The sequence below is a fragment of the Sphaerodactylus townsendi genome, linkage group LG04 (genome assembly GCF_021028975.2).
Source record: "Sphaerodactylus townsendi isolate TG3544 linkage group LG04, MPM_Stown_v2.3, whole genome shotgun sequence".
NCBI classification, from domain to species: domain Eukaryota; kingdom Metazoa; phylum Chordata; class Lepidosauria; order Squamata; family Sphaerodactylidae; genus Sphaerodactylus; species Sphaerodactylus townsendi.
The window spans coordinates 147,992,604-148,005,868 of record NC_059428.1 but is presented as its reverse complement, the minus strand read 5'-3'; the positions used below and the strand labels follow the sequence as shown (position 1 = coordinate 148,005,868).

General features: G+C 48.7%; 1 protein-coding gene across 2 annotated transcripts; it reads right to left on the bottom strand.

The window, feature by feature from the left end:
* Positions 1 to 239: 239 nt before the first annotated feature.
* On the bottom strand, positions 240 to 10,058 carry DRG2 (developmentally regulated GTP binding protein 2). 2 transcript variants are annotated; one of them, XM_048495311.1, is made up of 13 exons: positions 9,921 to 10,058; positions 8,606 to 8,766; positions 8,337 to 8,426; positions 6,872 to 6,932; positions 5,690 to 5,780; positions 5,189 to 5,261; positions 4,640 to 4,730; positions 4,222 to 4,319; positions 3,860 to 3,936; positions 3,178 to 3,266; positions 2,415 to 2,473; positions 1,645 to 1,698; positions 240 to 1,003 (listed from the first exon to the last, which is right to left on the bottom strand). In XM_048495311.1, the coding sequence occupies exons 1-13, from the start codon at positions 9,982 to 9,984 to the stop codon at positions 917 to 919; spliced, it is 1,095 nt and encodes a 364-aa protein (XP_048351268.1). In that variant the 5' UTR covers positions 9,985 to 10,058; the 3' UTR covers positions 240 to 916. The 2 variants fall into 2 exon arrangements, with proteins under 2 accessions (XP_048351268.1, XP_048351269.1); XM_048495312.1 differs by lacking the exon at positions 2,415 to 2,473.
* Between the last annotated feature and the right edge of the window lie 3,207 nt (positions 10,059 to 13,265).

Sequence of the window (13,265 nt, the reverse complement as noted above, 5' to 3'; positions counted from 1 at the left end):
AAGTTTCCCAGACAATGAGTACAGCCTCGTTCGAATGAAAGGGTTTCCCAGGGCTGCAAAGCGGGGAGGGAAATATTGTGTTTTGCTCCGCCTCCCACAAAAGCCATTTTAGTTCGGCTCCAAATCCAGCGCCAGTCACTTTGGAGTGGGGGCGACCTCCCAATCCCTCTCAAAACGCCACTGGGGTCCACAGGCCCAAAAGGCTTCGGGAGCTCCGGCTCAGTAACCACGACGCTAGAGAAAGCAGAAATCAATTTTTATTTTAATCGACAGGCGCGTGGTTTTTGAAGGGTCCGGCGGTAAAGTTCTAGAATCGAGGCAGAACAGCCGGTTGAAGAGAGGGTCGGGACTCAATTGCTGTTTTCCAAAACAAGCCTCATTTCCCTAGCCAAACCCCTAAGAGAAGTTACCGAAAGAGTAGGTGGAGGAAAGGAACCTCCACCAGTGGCTCCGTGGCTGTTCCAGAGTCCTCCGGTTTTCACGCAAATGATTTTGAGCATGTGCTTGCTTGTCAAGTCAGGGGAATACAGAAGTATCCGTTTCTAACACGGGAAGAAAATGAGGAGCTGTTTGTTCAAACTGGGGGTAGACAGGGTCGAAAGGAGAGACTTGATCCCCTTTCGCCAATTCCCAAATCCAAGGCAAATTCTTTGGGCTACCTGCGACTGGGTAGCTGATTAAAAAAAAAGACCTCCTGTTAGAGAGTTTTAAAGGCACCCAGGAGCGAGCTGCAGCAGAGATTCTCAGACGGGAATCCGCGTTCCGGCCGCCACCGTTTCTATGGTCTCTTCCGACCCCCAGGCACGCTTCACAGAAGTGGCAGGAAAGGCCCAGGTACCCCTGCCTCGTTTTTCGGGTTTCACACAAGCCACCGTCATGTTGGGGCAGGCCGAGGCATCAGCGGATCAGTGGGGGGCTACTTCTTGACTATCTGGATCACGTCTTCGTGTTCCATCATGTGGCCGAGTCCGACTCGCTGGGGGCTGTACTTGGTACTGGTGCCCTGGACAGGCAAAAGAGGAGTTCAGCAAGGCCGTTTTTTTAAGGGGCGTCGACACACGTGGCTGCCCTGGATCAAGTCAGATCAGGGGTCTGCAACCTGCGGCTCTCCAGATGTTCATGAACTACAATTCTGATCATCCCCTGCCAGCATGGCCAATTGGGCTGATGGGAATTGTAGTCCATGAACATCTGGAGAGCCGCAGTTTGCAGACCCCTGAGTCAGATCATTAACCCTCGTATTTGGATTGCAATCTATGATGTCTCAGGAAGATGAAGAAGAGCTGGATTTATATCCCCCCCTTTCTCTCCTGTAGGAGACCCAAAGGGGCTGACAAACTCTTTTCCCTTCCCCCCTCACAACAACCACCCTGTGAGGTAGGTGGGGCTGAGAGCTCTGTAGAGCTTTGACTAGCCCAAGGTCACCCAGCTGGTATGTGTTGGAGTGCACAGGCTAATCTGAATTTCCCAGATAAGCCTCCACAGCTCAGGCAGCAGAGCGGGGAATCAAACCCGGTTCCTCCAGATTAGAGTGCACCTGCTCTTAACCACTACGCCACTGTAGAGATCTTTTCCCAGCCTGCCCCTTTTCCTTCCCGTGTTGCAAAGGGCTTAGAACACAACAAACAGCAACCCTCCACTTACCCAAACCAAAGCGTATTTGAACTGACTGGCTAAAGTCCGGTGAATCCGATGGCACTGCAAAAAAGAAACACAGCTGTTCACAGCTCCCCTGAGTCAAGTTTGCTTCCAGCAGGCTGGCATTCCGAAGCGTGACAGACTACACAAGCCCCGACCCTGAACTCTGCAGCGAGAGAATTCATCAGCTGCCTGATTTTTTGAGACATATGCAAACATAGTGCCCTGGGGGGTAATAAATTCATCTTTCAGCCTCGGAAAGGAGAGCGCTCGAGTCCCTGAAAGCTTGCGGCTTGTTTCCCTCTGCTTCAGGGAGGCTGGAGTGTCTCAGAAAAGACACAGCTGAGAGTTCTTACATGCATCCCTCGTCTGCCCTTTCCTCTCACCACTTAAAAGCAAACCAGCATTTGTACGCTGAACCCTTTGTCTCCGTGGAGATAGAACATTTTCCTACCCCCGTGGTGGCAAACCTTTGGCACTCCAGATGTTATGGACTACAATTCCCATCAGCTCTGCCACTTGGCCATGCTGGCAGGGACTGATGGGAATTGTAGTCCATAACATCTGGAGTGCCAAAGGTTCGCCACCACTGTCCTACCCCAAGGCCCATTTAACGAGGCCAGCATCCTCCGGAAAGGCAGAACCACCCTCCAAATGGGTTTAAGGCGGAGGAACGCCCGTCAGGGATGACTTGGGCCTGGGAGAAGTGGATGCTGCCATCCAGCTGACATGATCGGGAAGGGGGCACCCTTGCAATTCTGACGCTCAGTACTTACAACGTGCTCAACGGAGGCACCTTTCCGCAGAATTATGGCATCACAGAAGTCTGGTCTCTCTGGAAGTTGACAGGGGGAAGTTATTCACGTCAACAGGGCCAGTGATAGACATTTGCGGTGTGTAGGGGGGGAATCACTTAAGAGCAGTGGTTCTCAACCTATGGGTCGGGACCCCTTTGGGGGTCGAACGGCCCTTTCACAGGGGTCGCCTAAGACTCTCTGCATCAGTGTTCTCCATCTGTAACATGGATAAATGTTAGGGTTGGGGGTCACCACAACATGAGGAACTGTATTAAAGGGTTGCGGCATTAGGAAGGTTGAGAACCACTGCCTTAGAGAGAAGCTAGATTTTTGGGGTTCTGGGTTTTTCTAGCAAAAAAAGAACAAATCTATCTGATCAAAATCTGCAGCGAATATCATTAAACTGCATCAGTTCACACACCTATGTTGTTGGGGATCGTCGTTATATTTGCTTCAACATTTAATACATGTCCGTTTAAAGTTCCCTAAACATTTCACGTTTTTCTCTTTGGGTCAATCGTGCGGATTTTGATCAGATAGATTGTTCTCTTTTTTTGCAAGTGTTTTGTTCTGATCTTTCTCTTTTCAGTCGGGGTTGTGGGTTTTCCCCCCAAGAATCTCTTAAGGTTCTCCTGGATCTGAATCTAACTGCTCCACTGTAGCCCGACCCCGCTATTCCTCTCTGGAATTAATTTCAGTCTTGCTTTTTAATCAGCATCCCCTTCCCAAACTTGCTCCTTACGGCCTCGCTTCTTAGTGTAGATGCAGGTGAGAGCCAGGTATTCCCAAAGCATCTCCAGCAGGTAGTCCAAGTTCAGTTTCATGCCACAACTGAAAGTGAGAAGAAGAGGAAGAAGAGTTTGGAGTTATATCCCCCCTTTCTCTCCTGTAAGGAGACTCAAAGGGACCTACAATCTCCTTTCCCTTCCTGCCCCACCACAACAAACACCCTGTGAGCTACGAGAAGCTGTGACAAGCCCAAGGTCACCCAGCTGGTGTGTGTGGGAGTGTACAGGCTAATCTGAATTCCCCAGATAAGCCTCCACAGCTCAGGCAGCAGAGCGGGGAATCAAACCCGGTTCCTCCAGATTAGATACACAAGCTCTTAACCTCCTACTGCTGTGAGGTAGGTGGGGCTGAGAGAGCTCTAAAGAACCGTGAGTAGCCCAAGGTCACCCAGCTGACATGTGTTGGAGTGCACAAGCTAATCTGGTTCCCCAGATAAGCCTCCACTGCTCAAGTGGCTGAGCGGGGAATCAAACCCGGTTCTCCAGATTAGAGTGCACCTGCTCTTAACCACCACACCAGATGCGACCGTTCTGAAGATGCCAGCCCAAAGAAGCACTCTGCAGCACATGATGCAAAGACCACCTCCGCCAAACCACACGCCAGCAAAGGACGCAGTGTCTGGAAGCTCTGTTTACCTAATGACGACGCTGTGGGGTTTCCGAGCCAGGCGATCCACTTCCTCCATTGAGATCTGGTCAATTTTGTTGTAAACCTGCAACCGAGGGGAGGAATATTCGCACAGCGTGCAACAGAGGATTTTCTCCCCTTTTGAAGTTGAGAATCCAACCTCCTCAAGGGCGGGCACTTTCCCCCCTGCTGCGGTGATTCTTCGCCGCAGCATGTCAATTACTGGACATGTCAATTGCAATTGACATGTCATTAAACATGTCAATTACATGTTTTCAATATTTTTATCAATGACGTGGATAATGAAACCGAGGGCCTGTCAATCAAATTTGCAGATGGTACTAAATTGGGAGGGGTAGCGAATACTCACATAAAGACAGGGCATATAGACCCGGTTGCCAACAATCACGTCAATGAACTCATCGGGCGAGCAATCTTCTCTGAACAGGACCTCGGCATTGAAGATTTCTCGAAGAGGGTGGAGTTAAGGTTCTACGCTTTCACGTCCATTCGGAACCCCTGCCTCAGATGGACTACGAGGCGCTGAATGGCGCATTGACATTTTTAAGATTGGGCATTTTCCTTGGTACATTTTCAACAATTTTGGGGTGGCTTTGCTTTCCCTATCTCATACGGACACACCCACACCGTTCATGCCTTCCCTGGAGCTGGTCTGATGCTCTAACCACTGTACCATGCTGCTGCTTGCTGCCCAGAAGTGACAGCTGTTTGCGGGCGAAACAGCCAGCTCAAAGGAGAACCTGCAGAAGGCAGGCCGAAAAGGATACTGTATTCGTGGAGAATTAGTTGTACCAATTTCTCAGAGCACTGGGTTAGCATCACCGTCGAATTGAAGGAGATGCCCCCTCCCTTCTTGGGCTGGAAAACAGAAACAGAAAACAGGCTTAGTTAAAAGAGAATGCCTCTGTAGCAGTAAACGGGTGTTCAGTGCGGGCGAACTAAGTCTCAAGGACGACCCCGGTTATTTGACAGCAGCCCCCCCCCCCCCCCAGCCACGTTTGAATCCAGTTTGGAAAGCAGACCACAGAAAGGGTGGTCTCACAGCCAAACACTCCTGCAGGGAAAGATGTTCCTTGCTAGATGCATTTTCAGTTTGTGGTCTGCTAAGACCCCCCCTTAACCTTCTCTCCTCTGCCCATTTTTGAACCAGCAGACCCTTCAGCCCAGCCCGTTCTTTGGGCACTCGCTCAAAAGCAGAGGACGAAGAAAAGCCACGCGCTCTCCAAGGGAAGGCAGCCCGGGAGAATCCCTGCGAGCGCCCCTGCGCCATAAATCAACAGCAGGGTGTCCTTGCCAGGTCCCCGTTGGCTCCTCACCTTGAAGTAGATGTTGGGCTTATATTTGTTCAGCCTGATGCCCACCGATTCCAACTCCTTTTCTAACAGGGCTCTGCAGGATGCAAAGGCAAATGGATAAAAACGGAACAGGGTCACAAGGACAAAAATCAAAAGAAAACGGGGATCTGAACCCGTCACCGCCCCACTCCCACAAGCCACCCTGGTGTAGCGGTCAGGGTGCTATGCTAGGATCTGGGAGACCTAGATCCAAACCCTCTCTTCTGCCATGGAAGCCCAGGCTCTCGTGTGCTCGTAATGAGCCCTTCGGGGGTAGGGCGGTTTATCAAATCGAATTAATAATAATAATAATAATAATAATTTTCAAGCTCCTGGGTGCTCAGAAGGGGTTCTTATCAGCCATTTCTTTCTGCAGTTCCTGACAAACCCAGCCGTACCCAACAGACAGTCAACCTCTGGGTCCACAGAATGGGCAAACTCTTTACGATTTTCCCCACCGGCCAGTTCATGGAGATGCCCTACCTCTGCACTTCCCCCTTTGTGGCCTCCAGCATCATGATGACAACATCCGCTGTCCGGGCCACGGCAATCACTTGGCGCCCACGACCTTTTCCTGCAGAAGAAAAAGGTGGCGTAGGGGGTGATGGGTGCCGACAGCATGAGAACCAGAAGCAAGAAAGCCGTGGAGGCTTTCCAGAAGCTGTGAATAACAACGTCTTCCTTGCGAGCAGCCTAGGGTCCCTTCCGCACATGCAGAATATAATAAATCCACACAAGTAGGGACTAGTTTCCACTCTGGACGGCATGAATTTTGGTGGGCAAGGTATTCACTTAGCTATGAGATGTGGTGTAGTGGTTAAGAGCAGGTGGATTCTAATCTGGAGAACCGGGTTTGATTCCCCACTTCTCCACCTGCGTGGCGGAGGCTTATCTGGTGACCCAGATGTGTTTCCGCACTCCTACATTCCTGCTGGGTGACCTTGGGCTAGTCACAGTTCTCTCTGACCTCTCTCAGCCCCACCTGCCTCACAAGGTGTCTGTTGTGGGGAGAGGAGGGGAAAGGAGCTTGTAAGCCACCTTGAGTCTCCTTATGGGAGAGAAAGGTGAGATATAAATCCAAACTCTTCTTCCTCTTCAAAAATTAAGGGGTGGGTGGGATTAGAACAAGTATTACCCTAAATAGGCAGATTCCTGAATTAGAATAACCAGCAGAAAGGTTGAATGAAAAGGGACAGAGGCTACCAGGAAGCATGTGAAGAAAATATTTACTTGTACTTAAAAACTGCCTAGAGTCCAGTGGTGGCGAACCTTTGGCACTCCAGATGTTATGGACTACAATTCCCATCAGCCCATCAGGACTACAATTCCCATCATTCCCATCAGACTACAATTCCCATCAGTTATGGACTACAATTCCCATCAGATGTTATGGACTACAATTCCCATCAGTTATGGACTACAATTCCCATCAGACTACAATTCCCATCAGTGGTGGCGAACCTTTGGCACTCCAGATGTTATGGACTACAATTCCCATCCGATGTTATGGACTACAATTCCCATCAGCCCATGGCCAATTGGCCATGCTGGCAGGGACTGATGGGCATTGTAGTCCATAACATCTGGAGTGCCAAAGGTTCGCCACCATGGGCCTAGACTTAGGAATATCAACACAGCGCTAAATGAAAAAGAGAAGACAACAACCTTGCGCAGCTCCTTCGATGATCCCCGGCAGGTCGAGAAGCTGAATGTTAGCTCCTTTATACTGGAAAAAAATAATAATTGTGTGGAGTCGCATTTATTGTTGTTTAAATGCCTCTTGTCGTATTTTCCTGCCTAAGCTGCTTTAAGACCCCAGGCGATTTTATGTTTGGTTTTAAAGAGAAAATGTCTTTCATTAAGTCACCTGAAACAGTAAGAAACGGCAGGATGTCAATATATGAACAAAAATTTCAAGTCCAATTCATTTAAGCATTTAGCAAGTTCAGAGTGCCAGTGAAAGGGAAGGTCTTCTTGGTGTAAAGAAATGTCAAAGGTATTAAAACATAAGCAGCCCGCAGCTCCTCCTCCTCTAAGTTTTATCCAGGGTCCACCTGGGGCAAATCCCTCCCCACACTGAAGGATTAAAAAACAATATAATTTTTCTACAAAGCATAACAACATCGCAACAGGAAAAGAGAGAGAAAAACACAGGACAGAGAATAGTGATATACAAGCACACAAAACGGTGCTGCACTATCAATAATAATGAAGGAATTTTTAAAAAGTAATAATAACCTGTTTCCCCTAATATAAGACATCCCCGAAAAATAAGACATAGTAGAGGTTTAGCTGAAGTGCGAAATATAAGGCATCCCCCGAAAGTAAGACATAGCAAAGTTTTTGTTTGGAAGCATGCCCGACGAACAGAACACAGAAAAATAAGACATCCCCTGAAAATAAGACATAGCGCATCTTTGGGAGCAAAAATATATATAAGACACTGTCTTATATTCGGGGAAACACGGTAGTCACAAATCTTTTCTACAGTCTTATACCCTGATTGAGAATTGCTTGCCAATATTAGTAACTGTTGTTAAAGAAAGACTCTCCTGCCTTTATACACATACCAGCTGCGCTTGGAATTAAATGATACTTTACATTTTTATAATAGTCGTAATCATTTTGGTATGCTAACGTCTACACACAGTACGAGCCCAATCCAATGAGAAAAAGCTTCTTTTCTGGTTATTTCTTTGAAAACTCTTTGGTAATCCTCCAGGGCGTTAAAATATCATGATGCAGGACTAGAAAATAAAGGAAAAATACAAAAAGCCCTAAAAAAAGAGAGATTCAGAAAAAGTAAAAGTCTAAAGAATGGAGGGGTGAAGGAGCAGAAAGGCGGCTTCTAAAAACCAAATGGCTGGCACAGGCGTTACTGATCCTGGATTGTATCAGAGCTGGTGGCTCAAAAAAAAGAGAGAAAGACTCAAACCAGTTAGCCTGTCAAATTAAAGTCTCCAGAAATTGTTAGAGTGGCTAGGACCAGAACCCATCTGTCCTGATGCCAGCAACCGCTCAGCAACCGCTCAGCAATCACTCCTTTCAGTAATGAGCGGCAGAGAGCTCCCAGAAGCGCCATTTTCTCCGGAAAGTCCCCCACCCTGAAGGAGAAAAGAATGGCACAAACCTCTATGACTCCCGGGATGCAGGTCAACGTGGTGAACTCGTAGGAAGCTGCTTCGCTGGCGGTGGAGGTCATTAAACTCAGGAAGGTGGACTGAAAGGGAAACAAGAAGTGTTTATAGCACCCTTGGGGGCTCTTCCAACTCTACGATTCTGTGATGTTTCCTTTGGCTCCGTGTGCTTCCTCCCTTCGATTCTGAGCCGCCCTTTTAATAAGGAAAAAAACCACAACAGACCCAGACAGCAAATCTTGATATTTGTTCTGTCACTGACCTTACCCACAGAAGGAAACCCAATCAGTGCCACCCGGGCATCCCCAGATTTCATCACATCGAACCCTTCGCCTTTCGCTGCCGCCGATTTCGAAGGTTCCAAGAGCTGAGCTCTGTATTTGGCCAGTTTCGCCTTCAGCAGGCCCAGGTGGTATTCAGTAGCTGGAGAGGAACGGAAGACATCCCATGGGCATAAAAATGACAGCTTGGGGCAACAGTCGAAATGCAGGAGAAGAATTCGAGGGGCTTGGATTCAAATCCCCATTGAACTTGCTAGGGAACCTTGGACTGGCCATTGCACAACCTAAACAAAGCTGGGAGGACAAAACGGAGGAACGGCAGACCGATTGGTCTCAGCTCCTTGAAAAAAGAGTAACAAATAATAAAATATAGTGTTTAAAATAGCCTGAGCTGGGTTACCTCCTCTCCCAAACTCATACCCCACTAGTTTAACAGGCCCACCCTTATCCCTACCCTATTGAAACCAGGAGTTTCTGTTTCCTGCCAATGTCTCCCATATCTGAACTTGTATATCTAAGAGTGAACAGAAGCTAAAACTGAGAGTCTATAAGAAAGTAGCTAAAATAACTGGAAGGGAGAGTTTGAAATACAACGGCGCTTATGGAGGCAGCAATGGCGAACCACCCCGTGAAACTGACGTGGGCTAGTAAACATCGTGATGCGACGTCACCTTAGAGCATAGGTGTCAAACTCGCGGCCCTCCAGATGTTGTGGACTGCAGTTTCCATCATGCTGGGAGGGGATGATGGGAACTGTAGTCCATAACATCTGGAGGGCCGCGAGTTTGACACCTGTGCCTTAGAGGGTCAGGAGTTATGAACCTCTACCTTTCATACGCTAATAATAAATAAATGTGTACAATAAAAGTATATAATAAATACATGTATATAATAATAAGCACAGCCGAAGCACACAATTGCCTCACCCAGTATGGGATTTAAATCCATTTCCTTCCCAAAAACGTCCTCCCCTTCTCATTTTTGTAGCACCTGTTGAACCTCCACCTCTCCTACAGGTCCTCCCTCCCCAAAAGACTCCACGAGAGAACAGAAGAGGCAACCTGCTCCCGAGGAGACCTACCTGCCCCCGCTGCCAGGTGCTTTCCCCCCCTCCTGCTCCAGCCCCCCACCCGGGCAGCTTGCTCGGGGCTGCTGCTGTAGCTCCCCCAGGCAGAAGTTCAGCAGATAAAGCTCGGGGCAAAGCTGCACCTGCCGAGCTTCTGCCTGCGCCCGTCCAGCTCCGGAAGCCCAGCGGGGGAAGGGGACAGGGAGAGCAGCCGCCCCGCCGCCCCGTACCCTTGTTCTTCTGGGTCCGGGCGATCTCTTTCTCGATCTCCGCGATCTTCTCCAGGATCCCCATCGTGGCCGGTGGGGAGCGCGAGAAACCGGAAGTGGATCTCTGCGGGTCCGACACGCGAACGTGTCCCTCCGGCAAACCGGAGCCGCGCCTTCTGGTTCCGCCGCTTCGACTCTCCTTTTAAGCCGGATTTGTTTGGTGGCGTTCCCAACATCCTTCCTCCAGGGGACTCCCGGGGGAGCAGGTGGCGGGAGAGGAAGCCTAACTGGGAAATAAACAAACTCATGGAGGATAAATCCATCCATATTTTGAGGCTACTAAAACAAACCAACCTCTGCCCAGGCAGCAAGGCGATGATGTCTTCCCAGTGGTTAAAATCCAGCTGCAAAGTGGATTTAAAGCGCATTATTCAGCAAGTCTGAAAGCGCCCCAATTTCTTGGGCCCCTTCCGCACACGCAAAATAATGCCTTTTCAAACCACTTTCACAACCGTTTGCAAGTGGATTTTGCTATTCCGCACAGCTTCCAAGAGCACTGAAAGCAGTTTGAAAGTGCATTATTCTGCATGTGCGGAATGAGCCTTGGGCTCTTCTGGGAGCATTTATAGGTTGCCATTTGGGAACCAGAGATTGCTGAGTTTATGCTCTCAATGTGCAGATGTATTTCCAGATGATGTACCACGCTCTTGAAATGCAAAATACTCCAGAAGCGTTTGGAACAAAAGAGGGGGGGCGGGTTGTACCCAGCTTTTCTCAAAGCATCTTACAATTGCCTTCCCGCCCTGCAACAGACACCTTGAGGCAGGTGGGGCTGAGAGAGTTCGAAGAGAGCTGCGAATCTAACCCGGTTCACCATATTAGAGTCCTCTGATCATGTGGAGAAGTGAGGAATCAAACCCAGTTCTCCAGATTAAAGTCCGCTGCTCATATGGAGGAGTGAGGAATCAAACCCGGCTCTCCAGATTCGAGTCCACTACTCTTACCTAGTATACCGCATTTTTTTTTTAAAAAAAAGAATGACCACGCTACAAAAATTGTGACCTTCCAGGATTTCTTAGGATCTGTGATGAGAAGGAGTAGAAAAATTTCCTTGCTGAGTTTGTAAAGCTTGTTGAGGGCGCTTGATAATAGATTTCAGTATTCCTTCAGAAGCAATTGTGTGGGTGAATCATTAGTTGGGATTTGCACAGCAGGATTCCCTCATCAGTAAACACAATTCATTATCAGCCTGTTAGTTATGGGCCGAGTTTTCTACTCGGGACTAGCAATTTATGACCTTGGGAATGCAGCTAATCAGGCCTGACTCTGCACCACATAATGTCCTGTGGCTGACCATACGAAAAATAGCAAAGAGCCAAACTACCTTTTGAAAATCTGCCCTCCCCCGCATGCACCCATCCCCCTTGTGAACAAATAATCCCAGCCAAGTGTCTCTATAACCTAATGGACATTAGTATATGCCTGTTCTTTGGAAGCAAACAGTGACGGGTTCTCCCAAACCCAGGAACTACCATTGTTTGTTAGCTTTTACGCAACTGCTCTGGGTCATGTTGAACCCACTTGTAATTCACAAATGGTTGCGTAAGATGAAGATCTGGTCCACCCCCGTATTTCAAACAGTGGCCCTGGGATGTAGCTTCCTAGACCTGGCTATTTTTTGGCTGGCCAATTTCACCCAAACTCTATGTATATTGAGACCATTCTTCCTCCAAAGAGGTCAGCCCTGAATGCGAGATCCTCCACTCTCCCCCTAACTAGAGCTGCCACCTGTCAGTTAATAGTCTTGGAGATTTAGGAGAAGAGCTGGAAGGAGGCAGGGTATAAAGTCAGAGAACCTTCTCGGGGAGAAGCAGTGGCGTAGTGGCTAAGAGCAGGTGCACTCTGATCTGGAGGAACCGGGTTTGATTCCCAGCTCTGACACTTGAGTTGTGGAGGCTTATCTGGGGAATTCAGATTAGCCTGTACACTCCCACACACGCCAGCTGGGTGACCTTGGGCTAGTCACAGCTCTTCTGAGCTCTCTCGGCCCCACCCACCTCACAGGGTGCTTGTTGTGAGGGGGGAAGGGCAAGGAGATTGTAAGCCCCTTTGAGTCTCCTGCAGGAGAGAAAGGGGGGATATAAATCCAACTCTTCTTCTTCGGAAGGAACTATGTTCTTCAAGGAAATTGATCTTAGAGATCATAGAATGATAGGGTTGGAAGAAGACCCCAAGGACCATCAAGTCTAACCCCCTGCGCAGCTGGGGGTTGGACTGGATGGCCCTTGGGGTCTCTTCCAACTCCATCATTCTATGACATCTAATCGGGATAGGAGTTGTAATTCTGGGAAACTGTCAATCTGACTTTTAACCTAAGCTTTCCGAGAGGCAGAAGAGGCACAGAGTTTCTGGCCAGTACAACCGTTATACCAGAAAGCAAACAGCGGCGAACTTAATTCCAAGAGAAGACACGCTTAGCCTCCTAAAGCTGTCGTCCACGTTGATTTCTTCTAAATGGTACACATTTTAAAATAGGCGTGAATGGAAAATATCCCACAGCTGCCAATTCTAGGCTGGGAAATTCCTGGTTATTTGGGGATGGGCTGGTTATTTTTCACATTCAATCCAAAATGGATTGAATGCGCATTATCCTGCACGTGCGGAAAGGGCCATAAGAGGAGCCGTGGACCTGCGTGTGGATAGCTCAGGCTAGTCAGATCTTGGAAGTTCAGTAGGTGGGTCCTGGTTAGCATTTGGATGGGAGATCATCACGACAGTCAAGGGATGCAAGTGGCAAATGGCCTCTGTACGTCCCTTGCCTTGAAAACCCCATGGCTGGGGGTAGGAAACTCCTAAAAGTTTGGGAAATGGGGCTGATTGGCAGCTGCCATTGCCTTGTCCCAGAGACTGCTGAATCAAAAGTTGACTCGCAGAGATAAAATGACCCTCCATGAATTTGTCACCCCACATCAACTAAATAGGCTGCATTGTTCTCTAAGGGAACTGGTATGAAGCAACGGGTGGAAGGCTGCTAGGGAGACTTTTCAAGGACACTTGAGAAGGCTTTGGGCTCTGTGTGTTTCTACCCACAGTCCTCCTAAGAGTTTCGAGAAGCCCCACTGGCCACCCTTCCCCACTGTCTCTTCCCAACAGCTCTGTGAGGTAGGCCAAGCCGAAAATTTGGGACTGGCCCAAGGTCTCCCAGTGAGCAGAGCGGGGTTTGGGAAACGGCTCTCCCAGGTTCCAATCTTGACCTCTTAACAGTAGTTAACACATTTGCTTCGCACGTAGTAAGTCCTGGCCTTTGGTCCCCCCCAAAAGCCATGCCAAATGTTTTTTTAAAAAAGGACACGCATACAGTCCCCA